The sequence below is a fragment of the Opisthocomus hoazin genome, chromosome 15, assembly GCF_030867145.1.
Source record: "Opisthocomus hoazin isolate bOpiHoa1 chromosome 15, bOpiHoa1.hap1, whole genome shotgun sequence".
NCBI lineage: Eukaryota > Metazoa > Chordata > Aves > Opisthocomiformes > Opisthocomidae > Opisthocomus > Opisthocomus hoazin.
Genome location: NC_134428.1, coordinates 25,108,080 through 25,129,931, shown reverse-complemented (window position 1 = coordinate 25,129,931; position 21,852 = coordinate 25,108,080). Strand labels below are relative to the sequence as shown.

Sequence of the window (21,852 nt, the reverse complement as noted above, 5' to 3'; positions counted from 1 at the left end):
CAGGTTCTGCTGGAAGCCCTCTATTTCTCGCTGGTTGCCAAGCGCTTGCACCCAGAGGAAGACGATACCTTGGTGGAGCATCCGTTCGTTGAGCATGTCTCTGAGAAGATCAGCAAAGTCCGACCCCCACAGGGGTTTGCCCTTTTCCAGGCCAAGGAGGAGGCCAGGAAGGTCAAACTGCTGCACAGGATGCTGAAGGTAAGACGTCTCCTGATGCCAGAGTGCTGGCTCTGGGAGCTGAGATACGTCCTTGTGTGGGTCCTCCCAATCCAGCTGTGATCTCCTGAGCTAGTAGGCACGTGTCTCCAGTTTCTGCCTCAGTTTCCCCATCTGGAAAAGACTGGCAGCGACATTCATCTTCTCTGTGAAGCTCTGAGACCTGAGGTGGCTGGAAAGCAGAGCTGGCAGGGGGTTGATGTGGAGCAGCTGGTGTGTTTGGCTCCATACGTCAGGTGTTTGAGCTTAGGGCAAGGTTGGCAGTGGGGAGCAGACACCAGCTTGCACAAGCAAATTCGTTAGTTGAGTCTTGTGAAACAGGTAACTCCCTGTCTAGGAGCAGAAGTTTCAGTCTCTTTGTAGCTCATTTGGGGCTAATCCTCCACACTTGTGCTGGGAATTCACGGCTGCTGTAACAGAGTCAAGGTGTTTGTAACTGAGTAGTTTCCCTTTAAAGGATGCAAACCCCCATAACTGGCGTATGAGCCGAGCTGCCAGCGTGTAGGAGCTTGTGTGGTGCAGATCAACTGAAACATGTGGTGCTGGGCCGGCCGCTTTGAACAAAAAATATTGTTATGAGCTTGTGGTCTGGGTTGCATTTTGAGCTGCTTCCCATATGGAAGAAGAAAGAGCAGCATGCTCTGGGTCCTGATGCTGCTGCGTGGCAGGCAGCAGTCGGTGGGAAGCGCTGATTTGCTGCGGGGTTGGGAACCGGCTCCCCTGTGCTGGGATGCAAACCCTTTCTGCTCTCTGCCTGCCAGAATTTCCTCATCTACATGATGTTCCTGCTGGTGATCCTGCTCACCAACTACGGCGATGCCTCCCGCAACAGCAGGGCCTTCCTTTTGCAGAGCTCCATCAAGCAGCAGTTGGGCAGCAACGAATTCCTCCGCATCAAGAGGTAACGGCGGAGGCCCCGGGGACGGGGAGATGGTGCTGTACGTGGGAGAAGCCGTGCAGGGCTGCAGCGAGGAGGGCAGGGAGCAGCCTGGGGCTGGCTGCTGGGCTCGTGCTCCACGGTCGCTCCCGGCAGAGGTTCTCGACTCCGTGGGGAGCACCGGTGCCTCTGCGGAGCTGGGCGCTCGCGCACGAGCACAGCGTGGCAGTGAGCAGGTCCCCTATTGTCCCTGCGGTTCTGCTTCTCCCCTGGAGAGCAGGGGGACCTGTGGGAGTTGAGAGCTTTAATTTCTTGGAATTTTAATGATTTCCTCAGTGGGAAGGGACTGTGTGAATTATAGATGTTTATCTTGCTGTATCTGGTTAAAAGGACACAAGTTGCTGTCTCCAAAATTTACAACCGTGAGGTTTAGCCATAAACAGGGTCACGAGAACCAAAAATGACATCACATATAAATACAGAGTCCTTCCCTTCCTTGCTCCACAGATACAGCTTAACTAGATAAAATTTTCCCAGCTGAGTTCCCGCGCCGCTGCAAGCTCCAGCAGTCCAGGCCGACATCGGAACGGCTGCCTGGGGTTGACGGCGTCTCTGTACCCGTCTCACTGCAGACCCCTCGATCCTTCTGTGCCAACAGACGTGCCTTGTCCGTGCCACGCAAAGTCACAGAAGCTTTGTTACACCACAACACGAATCGGGAATGATTCCAGTGAACTCGGTGGAGTTTCTGGGGTGAAAGTGGTGTAAAGGGGGAGAGCAGAGCAGAATCTGGTCCTAAACACCATCCTCCTCCACCGCGCTGCCACAGACCCACCGGTCTGATCCTCATCTCGGTGCCAAGTGGATTCAATCACCTTTAGATCTTGCATGTCAAATAAACATTTTCCTGACCTCAGCTCTTGGGATGGATGGGAGTGCACCGGGGGGGAGAGCAGCCCAGGCTGGCTCTCCAAAACTCAGTCCCCCCCTCCAGGTGAAACGCAGGTGGACGCGGGTGCGACATGCAGAGACTGCGCGAGCAGCGCTGCTCCCGGAGCTCTGCCTCTGACGCCTTCTCCCCGTTGCAGGTCGGATCAGTTCTGGCTCTGGATGTCGCAGGTTTTCCTCCCTTACCTCTACAACAACGGCTCGGGTCAGGAGAGCTACAGCACCACGCTGGGGAGCGCCCGGCTGCGCCAGCTCAGGCTGCAGGAGGGTAGGTGGGCAGGGGCCGTGGCTCTGCCGTCGCGGCGTGGGTGCTGACGTTCCGGGAGGGACGAAGTGGCCGGGTCTGGATGCCCCTGGGGCTGAAGGAAGCAAGGCAGAGGTCCCAGGGGCAGGGTTTTCTTTGCAGCATGTGCAGTAGTGTGCCTCTGGTTCTGCTCCTGCAGAGATGAAGGATGGGCTACGAGGATGGTGAGGGGACTGGAACGTCTCTCCTACGAGGAGAGGCTGAGGGAGCTGGGCTTGTTCAGCCTGGAGAAGAGAAGGCTGAGAGGGGACCTTAGAAATGCCTCTAAATATCTGCAGGGTGGGTGTCAGGAGGACAGGGCCAGACTCTTTTCAGTGGTCCCCAGCGACAGGACAAGGGGCAACGGGCACAAACTGGAGCAGAGGAAGCTCCAGCTGAACCTGAGGAAGAACTTCTTCCCTCTGAGGGTGCCGGAGCCCTGGCCCAGGCTGCCCAGGGAGGCTGTGGAGTCTCCTTCTCTGCAGATATTCCAGACCTGAATGGACAAGGTCCTGTGCAGCCTGCTCTGGGTGACCCTGCTTGGGCAGGGGGTTGGGCTGGGTGACCCCCAGAGGTCCCTTCCAACCCCGACCATTCTGTGATTCTGTGATGAACTGGGGCAATCCGTCATGGGGATTTACGCTAAAGGGAGAGGTTGGCTTGATTTCTGGAGGTGCGACTGAGAACGTGGAGGTGGTGAGAGCTTGGGAAGAAGGGAGCTGCTGAGTGTTGTGCCCCAGCACTGTCTGGCGGCGTTGGGCTCCCCACGTGATGACGGCGTTGGTCTCGTTGCAGCCGAGTGCCAGCGCAGTGCCCAGGACGTCCTCCACAGCATGGGCATGGCTGCCCGGAGGAACTGCACCGACCCGCACAGCTTCTCTACTGCTGACTACGCGGCTGGCTGGGAGAGGGCGGCCGTGAACGTGACGGCTGCGTGGTCCCACTCGCCGCCCGACCTGACGGGGTAAGGAGCTGCCCAGCCTGCACCGACACCCCCTGCTCCATCTTCAGGGTGGGTGCGGTGCCCGGGGTGGTTCCCAGCCCTCGCCTCCGTGAGGCCAGCGGCAGCCCGAGCCTGGCAGCACGCAATTAAACACAGAAATGCCAAAAGGCTTCCCTGAGCACGGCCACGCTGGCACTGGGAATGGCGGGAGGCTGCCGCTCGCCCAGCGTCCCCGGAGACGTGCGTGTCACCGCGCGCTGTCTGAACGGCCGCGCAGTGCTGTTCTCGGGGGCTCAGGGGGTTCAACTCTCCGGGTTCAGGGGCAGAGACAAGCTGCAGATCGGGGTAACCCGGCCCCCCACAGAGACCACAGAGCAGCACGAGCTTTCCGTTAAAGTGGGCTGGGGGAGATGGCCTTTACCACCTTGCTGGACGTTAAATCACTATTTATTTCTGCTCTGGTTTGTTCCTGGGTGCGTCTTCCTCGAAGTCCGGGGCACCACAGGGCTTGGGGCTCTGGAAGTCGGGAACGCAGAGGTGGAGCGATGCACTCCTGTAATTTGTCTTGTGAGATAAATAACGAGACAGCTGTCACCCTTGGAGTCAGGGTCCTGCCATGCAGGAGAGCGTACCAGTGGCTGCTCTGCCCTGCAGCTCTCACCCCGTGGCTCCTCTTCCTCTGCAGGGTCTGGTACTGGGGCTACATCTCTTTCTACGACAGCAGCGGTTACGTTCAGGAGCTGGGGGCTTCGCTAGAGGAAAGCAGGGCTCGGCTGAATTTCCTTCAGCAGCACACCTGGATCGACAACATGTAAGTGCGGCAGGGGCGAAGGAAATGTTCTGCTGTCACCCGGGTTTCTACGGGGTGCTGCTGGGGTGTCACAGGGTGAGAGGATCTGTGGTCCTACGCAGCAGTGGCACCAGAGCCCGGGGCTGGTGTTGTCCCAGTGCCCGGAGCTGCTCTTCTCCCCTCGCAGGAGCCGGGCGGTCTTTGTGGAGCTGATGCAGTATCACCCCAGCGTGGACCTGCACGCTGCCATCACCCTCCAGCTGGAGTTCCTGGGGGCCGGCCAGGCCGTCACCGCTGTCACCATCAGCCCCTTCCCGCTGCTGCGGCTCAGCGGGGGTGTCACGCTGCAGCTGCTCATGATGGTCAGTGCCTTCCTGCCCCGCCGCGCCCCTCGGTCGCTGCACAGAGGGTCTGGGGACCCATCGCCTGCCCGGGCTCCCGGTCGGTCCCTGTGGGCTCCCCTGCCTGAGGCCACTGGTCCCCATGCCTGTCACCACGCCGCTCCCAGGCCGGGGCAGCACACAGAAAACGTCCCTGGCACCACTGAGGCGAAGGAGGTTCCTCCTGCCTGGAAGCATTTTGTTGGTCTTGTCTCAGCCTTTGTGCTTCCTTGAACTCCTGCCTGTCTCTGTGGAAACGTGTTCCTCCGTCCTCAGCAGGGACATCAGCCAGCTGAGCCGTGTCCCCAGAGACCCTGCCTGGGCCGGGGTTCAGTGTGCGCAGAGCCTGCTGCCCCTGGGCGCTGCCACCCTGCCACCAGTGCATGGGACGTGGTCTGGGGAGCTTCACTGCCGGGGCAGGAGGGCGCGGGGCACCGAGCGAGCGAGGAAGGCGTGGAAGGACTGGGGAAGGTGTGCTCCAGCTGCAGGCTGGCACAACTCAGCCTGGTCAGCGGGGTTTTGCTGTCCTGGGGTGCTGCAGGGTGCCCCGGTGCAGCACAGCAGTCAGACGTTGCCTTCTCCTTCCCTGGTAACCTCTCCATTCCTCCCCCAGGTCTTCCTCATGATGTTTGTGGTCTACTTCGTGGTGTCTGAGTCGCTGTCCATCAAGAAGGAAGGCAGAGCCTACTTCACCCTATGGGCCAACTACGGCCAGTGGGTCTTCATCCTCCTCACCACGTGCACGGTGGTGGTGCACCTCAGCCAGGCCACCCTTGCCGACCAGCAGTGGCTCAAGTACCTCAACAACCGCAAGGGTTTCACCAACTTCTACCAGGTGGCCTTTCTCAACACCGTCTTCAGCACCTTGGCTGCGTCCCTCCTCTTCCTCCTGACCGTGCAGGTACGGAGAGGGCTGGGTGGGAGCAGCACGTGGGCAGGGATGTGTGCTTTGGTGCTCCTGGGCCAGCTTGTCACCCGTGCACCGTCCCACGGCAGGGGTAGCAAAGGGCCCCGAAGTGAAAACAACTGCGAGGCTGTGGTCCTGCTGTGCCAAATGCTGCCCCAGCCAGGCTCTGCTGCAGGACAGAGATGGTGGGTGGTGGTGCCATGGGCATCTCTGCTGCAGCACTTGGGGTCTCTGAAGCCTCTGGGCCCTCAGTACCCTTGGGGAGTTCAGCCCAGCCTGGCTGATGGGAGGATTTCATCTGCGAGGAGCCCGTTGACGAGGATGTCCCCTGCTTTGCCAGAATTTGCGTTTCTCAGGCTCGTAGAGATGTTTGAAAGACCCTTCCCTGGGCTGGACGGACCTGGCAGCAGCCTCCGCGACGGGCCCGTGTTGTAACGCCATCCTCTCGCTCGGTCCTAGGCCGCCCGGCAGCTGCGCTTTGTCAGGCAGTGGTCTGTCTTCGGGAAGACCTTGCAGAAGTCCGCCAAGGAGCTGACCGTCGCAGGGCTGGCCTTCACCGTCCTCCTCCTGGCCTACGCTCAGCTCGGCTTCCTGGTAACTACCTGCGGTCCCCGCCTCACCTTGCAGGGTGCCTGGCTGTCCCCCGTCCTCGCCGTGGTGCTCGTCGGTCGCCTTGGCCAGGGGCTGTGTCGGTGGCCTGCCCGCTCCTTGGGGCTCCCACTTTATAAGATGGGGTAGGGAGTATTGGGGGTCAGGGGGACATTTTGCCACCGATCCCTTCTCATTACGTCTCCAATGTCCCGTTTGCAGCTCTTCTCCTCCTCCTCGGAGTCCTTCCGCAGCGTTGGCAGCAGCCTCCTGCTGCTCTTCGCCATGCTGCGGGGCAGCGTGAACCTCCGCCCCTGCCTGCCCGAGTCCTCGGGGCTCTGCTACCTGTTCTGCACCAGCTACATCATCCTGGAGGTGTGGATCGTGCTGAGGCTGTTCACCGTGGTGCTCATCTACAGCTACCGGGAAATGCACTTCGAGCTGTACCGCCCCGCCTTCGAGCCCCAGGACTACGAGATGGTGGAGCTCTTCGTGCGCCGGCTGAAAATGTGGATGGGCTTCAGCAAAGCCAAGGAGGTGAGCGCAGGCCCCGTGGAGAAGGGGTCTGGTAGCAGGCAGGAGGCTGCAGACTTCTGCAGAGCAGCAGCATCCACCATCGTGAACCTTCCTTTACCTCCATCCCCTTCCTGCTGCTGGTCGCGGTCGGGTTCCTCTGGCAGGCGAGGGCTGGAGCCGCGGCTGTTCCTGGAGGCCCCAGAGCTGGGGAAGGTTCTCCTCCCCCTCTACTCCGCCCTGGGGAGGCCCCATCTGCAGTGCTGTGTCCAGTGCTGGGCTCCCCAGTTCCAGAAAGATGAGGAGCTACTGGAGAGAGTCCAGCGCAGGGCTACGAGGATGAGGAGGGGACTGGAACATCTCTGCTACGAGGAGAGGCTGAGGGAGCTGGGCTTGTTCAGCCTGGAGAAGAGAAGGCTGAGAGGGGACCTTAGAAATGCTTCTAAATATCTGCAGGGTGGGGGTCAGGAGGACGGGGCCAGACTCTTTCCAGTGGTGCCCAGCGACAGGACAAGGGGCAACGGGCACAAACTGGAGCAGAGGAAGCTCCAGCTGAAGATGAGGAAGAACTTCTTCCCTCTGAGGGTGACGGAGCCCTGGCCCAGGCTGCCCAGGGAGGCTGTGGAGTCTCCTTCTCTGGAGATATTCCAGCCCCGCCTGGACGCAGTGCTGTGCAGCCTGCTGTGGGTGACCCTGCTTGGGCAGGGGGTTGGGCTGGGTGACCACAGAGGTCCCTGCCAACCCCGACCATTCTGGGATTCTGTGGGGCGTTGCAGGGGCAGCCGCTGCCTCGTCTCAGCCCCACAGCTCCACGTGTTCGTAGCTGGGACCTGTCCCCGGGGCCGGGCTGTGGGCTGGGCTGCCAGGAGCAGCCCTGGGGTGCTGGGAGCGGGGCGCAGTGCCGCAGCGCAGCGTTCCCGGGCACCAGCTCCTGCGATAACTCTGCCCCCTGCTCCCCGATTCTCTTCCAGTTCCGGCACAAGGTGAGGTTCGAAGGGATGGAGCCGCTGCCTTCCCGAGACTCCAGCGACTCCAAGTCCTTCCGGGGCCCCACTCCCAGCGCTGCCTCCGACAGCTCCAGGGCCTCCACCTCCTCCAGCCAGCTGGATGGGCTGAGCCTGGTGCTGAGCACCCGCGACAGCCTGGAAGTGGACGCTGACATCCAGCGCCTCCTCTCCCTCTTCGAGATGCTGCTTGCCCAGTTCGACCGGGTCAACCAGGTGACGGAGGACGTGTACCGCATCGAGCACCAGCTGGAGGGCTCTCGCAGCCGCCGCTCCCGCCGGACGGACGCCCAGACGGACGTCCCGAGCAGGTACTGCGTGGGCAGCACGGAGCAGGGCACCTCGCCCGAGATCTCCTCCGACACGGACCCGCAGCCCCCGCGGGAAGCCCCGCTGTCCCCCCACTCTCCTGCCGCCGCACCGGGCGGCGGGGGCTCGATGCCCGGCCGGCTCCTTCGAGCTCGCAGAGGCATCAGCGCGGCGGCTTCGGTGCTGCCCCCGCACAAACCCTACGCCGCTGCGGCTCCGGCGGTGAAGAAGAAACGGCCCCTCCGGGCCAAGAACAGGGTGCACCCCACTGTCAAGTAACCGGCGGGGTGCTGGGCACGGCGGGGAGCGATGCCCTCCGAGGGCGGCCAGCGCCCGGGAAGGGGTTGGCGCAGGGTGGGCTGTGCCTGCCCCGCAGCCCGGGAGCCTCAGGAGCTGCCGCTTCCGGAAGCTTCCGCCGCGGCGGCTGCGCGTGCCGGCGCTGCTGCGTGCACCGTGGTCCGGCCGCGAGCGCCCGTGCCCCGTGTGCCGACCTCCCGCTGCTGCTTCCCCGCGCCGAGGGTCGGCTGGAGAAGGCTGCGCCTTTCCGGGGGGGGACAGCTGGGGTGGGCACGGCCAGCGGGCAGAAAATCCCACTTAGGGGAGGGCAGTATTAAAAAAAATCGTCGCTTTGGGGAAGTGGCCCCATCGGCCGAGAGCCTGCACACGGCGACTGGCACGAGGACACTTTACTGGGGGCTGGCACGGGGGGCCCGGGACGGAGCTCGGCTCCCTTCCCGCTGGCTGGGCCGGACGGAGGGGGCGAGGGGAGAGCGCCAGGCCCGGAAGGGTTCAACTGGGTCTTGGGTTTTTGTCGACCAGACACACTGTGGAGGAAAGCTACAGGTTTCAAGAAGATATTTAACCCGTCTTTTTTTAAAGCATAAATATATATAGATAAATATCTACACCCAGATCAGTTAATTTCCAGTATTGGCTATTTTTATCCTCCAGAAATTGGTACTAGTATTTGTATTTAAAGAAACCCGATATTTAAAACAAAAGACATTGCAAGCTGCAGCGCGTGCCCGGCGCCGCGGGGAGGCCGAACCGCGGGTCAGCCCGGGGGGGCAAGGAGGCCCGGGGCTGCCCGCCCGTCCCCGAGCGTGGGGGGGCCACGGTGCCGGCTTCGCCGCAGCCCCCACCCAGCCCCTGCCCCGGCGCGGGGCCCGCGGCCGGCGGGCGCTGCTGGCTGCTCGGCTCCTCTACCCCAAGGAATGTATTGACGTCCGTATCTGTATTTTTTTCGGTTTACTTGTTCGTATGTACTGCCCAGCACTTTAAACAACGCTTTCCTCGGCTAACGATGACACGTGCGAGCTAACAGGAACGGGATAATATATCACAAAAGCAGTATTTTTTTTTTGTTTGTTTAAAACAAACTGAAATGAGCAAGCGCTGACGAAGCGCCCGCGGCCCCCACCACGCCGCAGCCGTGCCGGAACCCGCCGGCATCGTCCCTCCGAGAAGCACAACGGCGCTGGGGAGGCCGCCGACGCTGCAGGGAGCTTTTCTGGGGGTCCCTGCAGCCCCCCGGGCCTCGCCGGGCGCTGGGCACAGCTGGCCTGTGCTCCCCGGGCCGGGGGCTGAGCAGCGGCTGAAGCCTCCCCGGGGGCCGCGGTCGCTTCGTCAGCACCATTTCACCTGATGTGTGTTGTAGGTAATTTATATGGGGTTGGTTTTGTTTTTTAAAATGTATATATTTTTGTATGTTTGCTATATTTTCATAGCATCGGTAACGTGTTTGAAACGTGTAGATAGGAGACAGAATGCTATTGTCAGAGTTATTTAAGGGATGTATGAAGTGCTTCTTCCCGGGCGCGTCCCGTGGACGTAGTGGTGGGGTCCGTGTGCGTGCGGTGCGCGTGCTCGCGGGGCTGGCGCCTGCCCAGGACCTGCCCCGTGCCCTGGGGATGCACGGGGGGCTGAGGGGAGCCCGCAGCAGCGAGAGCTGGCGGGGAGGGGGCCGCGGCTCGGGCTGCGTCTCCCCTCGGGTGCTGGTGCTCGCGGCAGCGTCTGCCTGTGCCCCTGGCAGGGGGGGACCTCTCCGGGCAGAGAGAGGGGGCTGGGGTCTGCTCGGACGCTTCCATTGCAGCCGCATCGCCTCCTGCGTCCCCCGGGCAGCTCCCGGCGCGTCTGCCACGCTGCGCTGGCTACGGGTACAGATTTCACTCCGGGTGCTTCCTCGGCGCCGGGCGCCTGCCCGCGTCCCTCGCGGGTGACGGAAGGAGGACGCGGGGCTGCTGCTGGCGACGGCCGCGGGACGTGGCAGGGCGGGAGCGAGGAAGGCCAGAGGCTGTGGCGAGGTCGCAGAAGGCTGCGGGCAGGAGCAACCAAGGTGCTGGAGCTTGGAGATCGCTTGACGCGAGCCGGTGGTCGGTGACCACGGAGGGTGGTGGAAGAGCAGATTGCGCAGAGGGAAGTGGAGAGCAGCGGGGAGAAAAACTGATCCCGGTAACCCCGACGCTTTGGTGAGGGGAAGGCGAGGCAGGGGGCAGAGGAGGGGAGGGAGCGCGGCAGCAGCGGTTGGCGACGGAGGGCAGCGGGCGCCTGGAGTGGGCAGAGCCCGCGGCGAGGGCACAGCACCCAGGCGAGCGCAGGGCCGGGACGCGGGCGCTGGCGTCGGGGCGCAGGAGCGAGCTGTTGCTGCTTGCACAGGCGGCTCCAGCGGCTCCAGAACGCTGCTGGGGTCTCAAACTGGTTTGCAAGCCAGGGGTTTGCAGCTATCGGCCTTGTAGGTTCTTTTGGTTCCTTTTAGTCAGCGAAGCAGCGCGGCCCCGGGCTGGGCGCTGGGGACAGGTCCGGTGCCTGCGCGCCGCGTCCGAGAACCCCGAAGGCGGTGAGGCAGGAGCTGGGCGGCGAGCAGGGGTCCCGCGACGGGGCCCTGCAGCTCCGATAGCGGCGCGGGGCACGCGGCTGCGGTCGCATCCAGCGCGTTGCCCCTCCCGTGCGTCCTCCCGGGGCGAGGAAGGACGGAGGCGCAGAGCCAGATCCTGTTCAGTGAGCGAAGCGCAGGATCTCGCTGCTTCTGTCCTTAAAGCCAAAGCTCCTGACTCTGGCTGTGCCTCGGAAAGGGGCACCAGGGCAGCGTTCAGCTGCACCAACAGCAGCTGCCCGCAACGGCCAAAGCACGTTCCTCCTCTTCTAACACCGCCGTGCAAGCACACAGGAGGGGTTTTGGCCATGCAGGAGGGGTTTTGGCCACGCAGGAGGGGTTTGGGCCACGCAGGAGGGGTTTTTGGCCATGAGAAAGGTGGAAAAAGGAGCTTAACTGTAGGGGCAGGTGCTGCTGGGTGGGTCCCCGGTACTCGCTTTCTGCTGGGTTCCCACATGGGCGATCTCCTACGCAGAACAGCCCCTTGAACCTCCCGCTCCGCGCCGGCTGCCCCCCTGCATCCCCTCCCCGGAGCAGCGGGCGCAGATCAGCCCCGGCGAGGGCCCCGTGGCCGCCTGCGGTGGGTAAAATGAGCCAAGCGGGTCTTGGGCATCTCTCGCGTCTTCAGGAGCCGCCATCCAGCTCTGGGCCCGGCCCCGCAGCCCCTCGCGCGCTGATTTACGAGCGGTCGTTCCCAGGGCTCAGCGCCGTGCGGCGAGCGGCCCGGCTGCTCGGCCAGCCGGCTGTAAGCTATGGGAGGTCCACGGATGCTCCCCGAGCCAGCATCAGGATTTCTGTTCCCCTGTCCCTGCTGCTCCGCTGGTGTGCGAGCGTGACGTGACGCGTGTGGCTTCGCAAGCGCTGCTTCTGACGGGAGAGGAGCAGGAGCAGCGTGAGACAACCGCCCTACTTCCTACCCTCACTTGGAGCGCGGAGAGCAGCTCTGGAAGCCTGAGTTGTTTCCAGAAAAGCCAAACCCCTCTGCGTGGGCCCCCGCGCGGGGCGGGCACCGCTGACCCCTTCGCAGCAACCGTAGGTCTCAGCGCAGCCTTGAGTCGTGCAAACTGCCGCAGGGTCCCGCCGTGCTCGTGCGCCCATTGCGGTGGCCCAAGGTGCCAGTCTCAGCGGCAGGGCCTCCCCAGCCGTGCGCTCGCCTTGCGGCCCCAGCCGATAAATACTCCTGAATGTACATTTCTGTGTCTGTAGTCACCGAGAGAAGGTTTCTTATTTATTGTCTTAAGTCTCACAAAGATGCAACAGTATCAAGCTGCTTAAATAAAAAAAAAACACCTCTATCCATTAGTTTAAAAGGGAGAGGGAGGGACTTCTATAAATGCTTTTTTTTTTAAATAAAAAAAGAACGGACGATTGTGACCAACACGCCAACTGTTACGGTCTGGTCAGCATTTCACTGCGAACAGAAGTATCGTTATTTTGTAACTGTGGGGATGTTTCTTAAAAAACGACAAGGTCAAATAAAAGATGACTGCTACCCTGGCTCCGGTGCTTTTGTTACGGTCGCTCCAGCCCCTCTGTGCCGCCAGCAAGAGCTCGGCCGAGGGACGGCGGCGAAGCAGCGCGAGCCAGAGCTGGCCCAGAGCCATTCCTACCCCGCCGCGCTCCTTCCCTCTGTCTGTGACCGGGATTTTATTCAGGTCTCCGGCACAGGACCCCTCGTCCCGTTGGCCAGCCCCCCAGGGCGGCTCGGGGCTGCCATCACCGCCCGCAGCGTGGGAGCGAAGGGTCCGCGGTCACCGCGCCGGAGACTGCGCCAAGGCAGAGCGTGGCGCGAGGGCCCGCACGCTGCTCCAGCTCGCCCGCCGTGGAAGGGCCGGCGGAAAGCCCCGGCTGCGGGGTTACCTGACGCCGAGCAAGAGGGGAGCGGAACACGGCCGGGTACCGCACCAGGAGCCGGGCCCAGTGGCGGCCGAAACACGAGCGATACGGCTGGGAAAGCTGCAGGGGGAAAGGAGGAAGGAACCTGGAGCAGAGGAAGCTCCAGCTGAACCCGAGGAAGAACTTCTTCCCTCTGAGGGTGCCGGAGCCCTGGCCCAGGCTGCCCAGGGAGGCTGTGGAGTCTCCTTCTCTGGAGATATTCCAGACCCACCTGGACGCGGTGCTGTGCAGCCTGCTCTGGGTGACCCTGCTTGGGCAGGGGGCTGGGCTGGGTGACCCACAGAGGGCCCTGCCAACCCCGACCATTCTGTGCCTCCGTGATTCCCAGGCCAGCAAGAACCCCCTGACCAGCCGAGTATTTTATTTCCTTGACAACTTACAAAGACTCAAAACACGACACACACTTAGCGTTCCCAGACAGCCCTGCCCCAGCTCGCGGCGTCGCTTTTGCCCCCTCGCCCGCCCCTCCGCAGCTGGGGTGCGGATTGCGCTCGCCTTCATCTCCAGGGCAAGGGCGCTGCCGCTCCCGCTTCCAGAGCCGCCCTTCACCCGCACCGCAGCCGACGCGGTACTCCCGGCGCAGTCCAGCTGCCGTGGCTGCTCCCAGGGTGGTAGTGTAGTGTCTGGTGTCCATCTCACCGCAAGATGGGCTACCGAATCCCAGTCCCCCTGCACGGGCGCAGGCGGAGAGCCTGTCCCTCCGTGGTAGTGCAACAGGCCCAGGTCCTTCAGCGGTGCAGCCTGGTGGCTCACCAGCAGCCTCACAAAGGGAGGTACCGGGGACAGGAGTTATCCCCAGCACCGCTGCAGCCAGCTCTGGCCTCTCCCAGGCGTCGCCGTCAGCCCGGCGCGGGTCACACCACTCATCGCAAGGAGCTCGTGGCAGCCACCGCCCTCGCTTGTGTTACTTCCGCAAGCAAAATCGTTTCTGCCAAACGAGGGGGGGGTTTGCTGGGAATCCCTCCCAACGGAGGCAAAGCCCTGGGAACGCAGGCGAGAACCCAAATTCACCCTCCCCAGAGCTGGCAGCAGGACAAGGCTGAGAGCCCGCAGAGTTCAAGGGCTGAGAGGCACCCAGGCCCGGAGAGGAGCTGGGATTCCGGGGCGCTTCGAAATAGCAACTGGATTTTCAGTACTTCAGATTTCATTCCCAATAGAGTTGTCAAAATTCCCACAATTCCTGCACCTTCCAACTACGCGGTGAACTGCAGAATTTCATACTTTCTCTGCTTCCACCAGGTGCTGGTGTGGAAGGAGTCCAAAGAAGGGTTCTGCAAGAAGGTTCCCGTCGGAGGTGGAAGCCTCGGAACAGCTCAAACCAAATAAAACCAAAACACGTAGAGCTGGTCCTCCCCTGGAGCATCTGCTGGGGACGCAGCGTCCTCACCGGGCACAGCGGCAGGCTGAGACAGGGAAGCATGGAAGCCCCCCGGTAGGGTTCAATGCCGAGTCCCCACGCAAGCAGCGCAGCCACGCTGCGCCTGCCGAGCCCGGCTCCTCCGCGTCCGCGCAGCCACACGCGTGGGGTGGGCACGCAGGTAAAACCCCCTCGCGGCCTCGTCCGCCCCCGACAGCCCCGCCGCCATCTACACGAACTCCGTGAAGTCGTCCACCGAGGAGATCAGCCGCTTCCTCTGCCCCGTCTCGTAGGTGGGCGGAGGGTCCTGAGGGAGCTGGGGAGGGGGCTTCGTCGGGGCAGACGGATGCAGCTGCAGGGGAAGGCCAGGAGTCTGGTACTGGGTTTCTTCGCGCAGCTGAAAGCCAAACGAGCACAGGTCAGCCCCCGTCTCTCTGCAGCACTTTTCGCTCTCGGTCTGGGCAGGGTAGGACCGGTTACCCAGGATGGCTCGAGCCACCCCGAGCACGGCGCTGAGCGGCTGCAGCTCCGTGTCCAGGTAGCAGCGTTCCCAAACCCCTCCCGCCAGGGAAGCTGTTGGGAAGCTCCCGAGTCCAGACCGACATCGCTACGCTTGCTGTTCCCACAAGAGCTGGGCTCTGACCTTCACACACGCACTCCTCCTCTCCCTCGGCAAGGCCGGACAGCTGGTTCCACCTGCTTTATTTGTAAGGAGATTCTGAAGGCAGAGCCCAGCGCCGAGCCCCCAGAGCGGACAGCTTTACTCACCCGGTGCCTCAGCCTCTTGATGTGGCGCAGCCTCGCGATCCACTTGGAGGGGTAGGTGTCCGTCGGGTTTGATCGACTGTGATGAACCTGGGAAGCCATCTGGTGTGGGAAGGGTGGGGAGAAGCAGGGAAAGCGAGGAGGCACGTTAACATGACCAGGGCAGTGACATTGCTGGAACGCTTCAGCACAGTTTGACAGCAACCGAAATACAACTCCACGTTACAACTGTCCACGTGCTAACTCTGACTTCAGGGCTGGCAGCAATAATCGAAGCAGAAAGCTGACCTGCTTTGGCAAGCCCTACTCCTTTCCTCGGAAGCTGGTGACGGACCAAGACACCAGCTGACAGACAGAGGCCCTCTGGGAGCTCGGGGGTACTCACGTTAGCGTGCAGGGCCATCTGACGGGCTACGAACGGCAGGTTCTTATCGGAGATGATCTTGGCGACACTCGTGTCTACGAGACCCTCCATGTCTTCATTTTAAAGGAAGAAGAAAAAAATTCTTGTGAGACAGTTAACAAGCCAGAAGTCACCAGTAACTGAAAAGGTAAGTAGCTACCAAATGAGGAACTGCACCACAGAATCTCCAAAGTTCCCATCGAGCTCTACAGCTCCAGCTGCAACAGAACTTGCCCTGCAGCTTAACACGACTGGCTCTCAACATCGGGCTGCTCCGTCAGGGGCTCGTTCTCACATCAACCACAGCACAGGTCTACGAGGATGAGGAGGGGACTGGAGCATCTCTCCTGTGAGGAGAGGCTGAGGGAGCTGGGCTTGTTCAGCCTGGAGAAGAGAAGGCTGAGAGGGGACCTTAGAAATGCCTCTAAATATCTGCAGGGTGGGGGTCAGGAGGATGGGGCCAGACTCTTTCCAGTGGTGCCCAGTGACAGGACAAGGGGCAACTGGCACAAACTGAAGCAGAGGAAGCTCCAGCTGAACCCGAGGAAGAACTTCTTCCCTCTGAGGGTGACAGAGCCCTGGCCCAGGCTGCCCAGGGAGGCTGTGGAGTCTCCTTCTCTGCAGATATTCCAGCCCCCCTGGACGCGGTGCTGTGCAGCCTGCTCTGGGTGACCCTGCTTGGGCAGGGGGTTGGGCTGGGTGACCCACAGAGGGCCCTGCCAACCCCTGCCATGCTGGGATTCTGTGATTCTGTGAGCGGGAACACCCCAGCAGTGCCCCTTCGGCAAGCGAGAACAACGGCTCCTGCAGATGCCAGCACCAGCGCTGCCGAACTCGCACGCAGCCACGACCGGCTGCCAAGCGCCAGGTCCTGCGGTGCTGGGAAGGGCAGCAGAGGCCAAAGCCACCGGGGCCACCTCCTCCTGTCCCCTGCAGCATCTCAACGCCAAGACCTGCGCTGCTCTGCAGGCCCTTCGTCTTAACCTTGATGATCATGAGGGTGGTACAGTGGGAAAATACCTCTTATCTTGGGGAAGACAGGTGAACAGGACATACCCAGACATACCTGGGCAGCAAACTGGTTTCAGAGAGTTTCTCCTGGAAGTTTTTACTTTTGAAGCACAAAACCACTGCGAAGTGAAGGCAGTCACTGCACCACCAGTACAGGAAAGACGGAGAGCAAAGGCTGGTGGGTTTCCTACCTTTCCGACACTGCAGCGTCACCAGGTTGCAGTCGTAGTCCAGCGGCGTGATGATAACGTGCACAAAGTTGAACTGACCCTAAGGAGAGAGCAGTAACACGGTCACGTTCGCGCTGCCGGCAGCCATCGTGACGCGTGTGCATGGCACAGACCGACACCTGCCAGCCCACCAGGGCAGGCGACCTCCGCTCGGGATCTCCGCGCTGTTTGCTAAGGCAGCGCACATCAGATTAAGGTTCTACAAACAGCCACGTGCTCGTTTTGTAACACACCCCCAGGTAAAATCTGGTACCTTGATCGTTCCCAGTTTAAAGTCCTCTCCAGAATCGTTGTAAACGATAGAAACAAAATCATTCCCAAGGTGCCTCTTCTTGTCACAGCGATATTTGTCCAAATCCTTTGTGGGCATCAGAGTAGCGATGTGGAAAATGGCTGAAGAGGAAGCAGAAAAATCCTTAGGCTGGCCCGGGAAAGCGGCGCTGCGAGCAGCAGGGGCCACCACGCAGCACGCGCCTGGAAGACAAAGCAGCACCAGCACCACAATAATAAAAAACAGCAGCTGGGCTCCCTCGATAGGTTTGTCCCCATTGGTGACAGTCCCACTGGATTGCTGCAGTGGGACCCGGAGCGCAGCGGCCAGCGAAAAGGCAGCCTCCGAAAGCCCCGCTCTGGCCAGGTTTTGGTACCGCCCTGCGCAGTCTGCTCCAGCACCAGGCTCAGCAAAGCAAACGGAGGGCCCGACGTGCTCGTCCCAGCTGCCTCTGGGTTCCCAGAAACGAACAGGGGGCTGCGGAAGGGCTTCTGGGTGGTTTTCCCACAGCCACAGCAGCATGGCGAGCAGAACCTGGTTTGAGGAGGAAGAGTTAAATAGCTTGAACCAGGACTTCCCCTCACGGAGCTCTGCAGGGCCACAGCGAGCAACCTGCAGCTGCTCCACTGAACCAGACTACGCAGGTACAGAAAAATCCGTGAAGTTTATCGCAGGTTGTCAGACCCGGGATGATACCTGCACTGCTTGGTGCTGCAGGAGCCGGGTAACACCACAGCTCAATTAGCAACGACCACGGTGATGACGACCCTCCTGCTCGCATGACCGCTCTTCAGAGAAACAGTCAGCAGAGTTTTGACACGTACACCCTACCCTCAGTTAACAGCCTTCACAGCAGCTCAGGAACAGCTTCTTCTACAAACCTCTGCACCAAACCATCTCAACCTTTAGTAGAGCCGACTATTTGAAAAGTAAGTGGTGTGATTTTTTCTTTTCTCCTTAAATAAGGCAGGTATGCACCTCTCCCAAACCTTAACGCGTGGCTTCCAGAGACACCAGAGGGGGAACGGGAGGAGAAGAGAGCCCCAGGTCATCTTTACTACATCCCTGGAAAGGAAGCAGTTTGTAGCAGGCAGGTCATGCACCAGTACTGGCTTGGGGTGGACCTGCTGGAGAGCAGCTCTGCGGAGAGGGACCTGGGTGTCCTGGTGGATGACAGGTTAACCATGAGCCAGCAGTGTGCCCTGGCTGCCAAGAAAGCCAATGGGATCCTGGGGTGCATCAAGAAGAGTGTGGCCAGCAGGACGAGGGAGGTTCTCCTTCCCCTCTACACTGCCCTGGTGAGGCCTCATCTGGAGTACTGTGTCCAGTTCTGGGCTCCCCAGTTCAACAAAGATGAGGAGCTACTGGAGAGAGTCCAGCGGAGGGCTATGAGGATGGTGAGGGGACTGGAGCATCTCCACTACGAGGAGAGGTTGAGGGAACTGGGCTTGTTCAGCCTGAAGAAGAGAAGGCTGCGAGGGGACCTTATAAATGCCTACAAATATCTGAAGGGTGGGGGTCAGGAGGATGGGGCCAAGCTCTTTTCAGTGGTGCCCAGTGACAGGACAAGGGGCAATGGGCACAAACTGAGGCACAGGAAGTTCCAGCTGAACCCGAGGAAGAACTTCTTCCCTCTGAGGGTGACGGAGCACTGGAAGAGGCTGCCCAGGGAGGTTGTGGAGTCTCCTTCTCTGGAGATATTCAAGACCCGCCTGGACAAGGTCCTGTGCAGCCTACTGTAGGTGACCCTGCTTCGGCAGGGGGGTTGGACTAGATGACCCACAGAGGTCCCTTCCAACCCCTACTATTCTGTGATTCTGTGATTCTGTCTGTCGTCAGCTGAGCAGAGCCCATCCTTCCAACCCCTGCAGCCCCCTTACCTTGCATGATGTCGTCGTGCCAGCAGTAGGTAAACTGTCCATCCTCCCCACACACGTCCAGGCCCCCAAGGTAAATTTTGTCTGGCTGACAGTCTTTGAGCTCAATGAGCTTCCCTAACCCAGTCAGGAACTCCGTGTAGCGATAGGATCCGTGTTCGTTTGACAGAATTGCGATTTCGTTGTTGCTCTGGGGAATAAGAACACAGAGTCTCACACTGAAGGCTACGAGCGCTCCATCAGCACGAGCGGTTGGGTTATTATCTTCCTAGGAAGCCTTCACGCAGGCACTGATTTTTAGCCCAAGAAACTAAGGAACAGCAAGGCTGTTGCAGGAGCAGGACAAATCTCACAGCTGGAATAGCAGCACCTGGCCTTCTGCTGAGAAGGAACCATTGAAGGATGAAGGCACCTGCGCACAACTCACCTGGCCTTCTCCAACGTAGAGCACCGCAATCTTGTGTGTGTCGTACGAAGGAATTTGATCCAGGAGCTGCACCGACCTTTCAAACGTCTGCAACCAAAACGTTGGTCACATCTTTAAAAACTTCTCTCCGCGTGCCCGCCGCCCTCCCCAGAACCCCCCAGCACAGCGGCAGCGCGACGTCAGCTCAGACTCCTGACCATGGCTAGTGTCCTCCTCGACGAAGGCTGCCCTGCGCTGCTCCGCGAGGGCGCAGAGCTTCGGCGGTCCAAGGCACAGAGCAGAGCTCTAGGGGGTCTGTCACCACGCTGCCTCGGCTTTACACTTCAGACGAGATCAACCCAGCAAACCGCACGGCTTAGAGGCACTTGCCACGACAGCTCACGTCGTGCCTTCACTTAAGCTCCAGGCATGATGGTTTATGACGTCTCTTGCTCTGCAGACGCCGTCAGCACAAGGCATCAGCCCAGCTCGCCGAGGCTCCCTACGGCCCGACCACCCGACGCTGACGCGAGGGAAGCTATCGGCGGTGCCCCGCTCACAGGAACCCCACTCCAGCACTACTTCTCCACGCAGTTTGGGGCTCGTTTCTCCTAGGACCACAGAAAGCTTCCTGCCCGCTCCCAGTCACACGTCCAGTGACGTCCTGCCAGTATCGCCTAACGCTCAGCTCTCACCCTGCACTCCTCCTGCCAGCAAAAGCACTCCACAAATCACAGAATGCTCTGGGTTGGAAGGGACCTTCAGAGGTCATCTAGTCATACCCACCTGCGGTAAGCAGGGACATCTTCAACCAGACCAGGTTGCTCAGAGCCCCGTCCAACCTGGCCTTGAATGTTTCCAGGGATGGGGCCTCCACGACCTCTCTGGGTAACCCATTCCAGTGTTTCACCCTCCCTTCGAACAAAGCCATTGCTCCTTGTCCTATCGCTACAAGCCCTCCTGACAATATTTTCCCCATCTTTCCTACAGGCCCCTTCAAGTACTGAAAGGCTGTCATCCTGCCTTCTGGCTGGGATTCTGAAACAGCACCAGGAAAATCATAGAATCATAGAAAGTTTTGGGTTGGAAGGGACCCCTAGAACTCATCTAGTCCAACCCCCCCACAGCGAGCAGGGACACCATTAACTAGATCAGGGTGCTCAGAGCCCTGTCCAACCTGGTCTTGAATGTTTCCAGGGATGGGGCCTCCACTACCTCTCTGGGCAACCCGTTCCAGTGTTTCACCACCCTCGTTGTAAAGAATTTCTTCCTTATATCCAGCCTAAACCTACCCTGTTTTAGTTTAAAACCATTACCCCTCGTCCTGTCACTGCTGTCTCTAAATCTAAATCTCCCAGTACCTCAAATTCAATCCACAGCCACAAAGTGGGAGCCACCAAGGACCAGGGTACAGAAAATCTCCCACCTGTAGCACTGTTGGTAGGAAGCACCTTTAGATCGCACCATCTGGGCTGGACATTCAGTACTACCATTTATGTTCACAAAAAATAACCAGGTTAGAAAAATTAACTACAAGAATTGTATAAAAAATCCTTGCCTACCTCATTTGGCAACAAAAGGGGCTTGTTGTTTTCATCTCCAAAGAACGGGGAGTGGTACAACTGCAAAAACACAAAGCTACGGGAGAGAGGGGGGGAAAAAGTCCCATTACCAGAAAAATTCAGTCAATTTTGCTCTGTTGTATGTAAGAACGTTACATACAGAGGAAACAGAGGAGCAATCAGAACGTTAACAGGGTGTTACTCATCTCCTAGAGACACTCTGGGTGCCTGGACTACCTGCAGTCTGTGACGGACCCCTGCCACAGAAACCAGCGGGTCGGCCCAGCCGCGGCAGCTGCCCCGATGCCCCCTTCGCAGGGCAGCCCCTGCGCAGGACGCGGGCCGGCTCTCTGGGCTGGCAGAGAAATCATTTTAGACACAGTCACCATTTACCTGCCCTCAATAAGAGGAAGATTGTCTCATAATGCAATCTCTCACACCTACCAGTATCTAAAGTTCAAAAAGCAACTCTTGTAACCCCTTCCTTTCCTTCTTCTTAGTATTTTGCACATTATATTTCTTGAACTGCAAGACTAGCAATTTGGCCTGTTCACAGCAAAATCAACGCTAGCTGACCTGCAGCCAAGCCACACGTGCATTTGGACCCCAAACTGGGATAGATGAACATGAGGAAACTAATTATTTCTTTCACCATTGAAGAGACTTCTTTCCTAAATCGCAAGGTTAATTTGGTGGTAGCAGGTTCAACACGCCTGTATTAGCTCCTGAAAAAACAGGTAATTTGTCTTTCTTTTTTATCAGCTACTGTTCTGTAGATCCCACAGAATCAGCAGACCACTCTGAACGCATCCAGCCGCGGCTGCAGCAATTTGGAGCTCCCCGTTTCCAGCTTCAGATAAGCCCCTCCACCCACCTTGGGTTTATTCCGGGTACTTTCTCCGCGTTGGAGGCTGCTGTTCTGCTCTTGAAGGCATCTCTCTCGATCCTTTTTCCCCTCCTCGATGGGGCTGAGTCAGAGATGGTGTATCCTCGGGGCCGGTGCCCCGAGGGGGAGCGAGGCGAGGTGACAGGAGCGGTGCCATCCAGCGCGCCTGACCCGGTCACGCTGGCGTCCTCCCCCTTGCCCAGCCAACTGCCCAGCCCTTCCCCTTCCAGGTTCCCAGACTGGGATTTTGACTTCACTTCTGTGCTCAGCCTCCTCGTTACTTCTCTGCCATTTGCATCCTTGAGGACCTCCTGCAGCGTCTGTAGCTCGGGGGAAGAACTCGACTTGCTGAGCGGCTGGGATGGCTGGAAGGAAAGCTCCTCCAGCGTTCGGCCGTCCTCTGACGGCAGGACTCTCCCGATGGGAATTCCACCCTCCACCAGGTCTTCCGACTTCAGAGATTTTTCTTCTTGGCTGGAGGTTGAGGAGGACTTAAAGAGGGAGAAACAAAGACGAACAGTTTTGCTGATATGCAGAATAAAAGCTGACAACAGTAAT

The 21,852-nt window shown here is 59.9% G+C and overlaps 2 protein-coding genes across 8 annotated transcripts in view; one reads left to right on the top strand and one right to left on the bottom strand.

Moving 5' to 3' along the window:
- PKD1 (polycystin 1, transient receptor potential channel interacting) overlaps nucleotides 1–12,122 on the top strand; it is a 105,121-nt gene extending 92,999 nt beyond the window's left edge. The window contains exons 37-46 of the mRNA XM_075436006.1: nucleotides 4–198; nucleotides 978–1,117; nucleotides 2,182–2,309; nucleotides 3,120–3,288; nucleotides 3,953–4,078; nucleotides 4,245–4,419; nucleotides 5,051–5,338; nucleotides 5,804–5,938; nucleotides 6,155–6,469; nucleotides 7,417–12,122. Of these exons, the coding sequence (XP_075292121.1) occupies nucleotides 4–198; nucleotides 978–1,117; nucleotides 2,182–2,309; nucleotides 3,120–3,288; nucleotides 3,953–4,078; nucleotides 4,245–4,419; nucleotides 5,051–5,338; nucleotides 5,804–5,938; nucleotides 6,155–6,469; nucleotides 7,417–8,037 (2,292 nt within the window). The 3' untranslated portion in view covers nucleotides 8,038–12,122. The remainder of the gene's footprint in view (nucleotides 1–3; nucleotides 199–977; nucleotides 1,118–2,181; nucleotides 2,310–3,119; nucleotides 3,289–3,952; nucleotides 4,079–4,244; nucleotides 4,420–5,050; nucleotides 5,339–5,803; nucleotides 5,939–6,154; nucleotides 6,470–7,416) is intronic.
- A 714-nt stretch (nucleotides 12,123–12,836) lies between these two features.
- TSC2 (TSC complex subunit 2) overlaps nucleotides 12,837–21,852 on the bottom strand; it is a 37,425-nt gene continuing 28,409 nt past the window's right edge. For 4 of the 7 annotated variants that reach the window (XM_075436968.1, XM_075436970.1, XM_075436971.1 and 1 more), the window contains 9 exons: nucleotides 21,283–21,785; nucleotides 20,409–20,484; nucleotides 18,868–18,954; nucleotides 18,444–18,630; nucleotides 16,546–16,685; nucleotides 16,254–16,332; nucleotides 15,034–15,125; nucleotides 14,652–14,750; nucleotides 12,838–14,280 (listed from right to left, as the gene is read on the bottom strand). In XM_075436968.1, the coding sequence (XP_075293083.1) occupies nucleotides 14,113–14,280; nucleotides 14,652–14,750; nucleotides 15,034–15,125; nucleotides 16,254–16,332; nucleotides 16,546–16,685; nucleotides 18,444–18,630; nucleotides 18,868–18,954; nucleotides 20,409–20,484; nucleotides 21,283–21,785 (1,431 nt within the window). In that variant the 3' untranslated portion in view covers nucleotides 12,838–14,112. Of the gene's footprint in view, nucleotides 14,281–14,651; nucleotides 14,751–15,033; nucleotides 15,126–16,253; nucleotides 16,333–16,545; nucleotides 16,686–18,443; nucleotides 18,631–18,867; nucleotides 18,955–20,408; nucleotides 20,485–21,282; nucleotides 21,786–21,852 lie in introns of all 7 variants that reach the window. The other 3 variants (XM_075436973.1, XM_075436974.1, XM_075436967.1) reach the window with 1 other exon arrangement.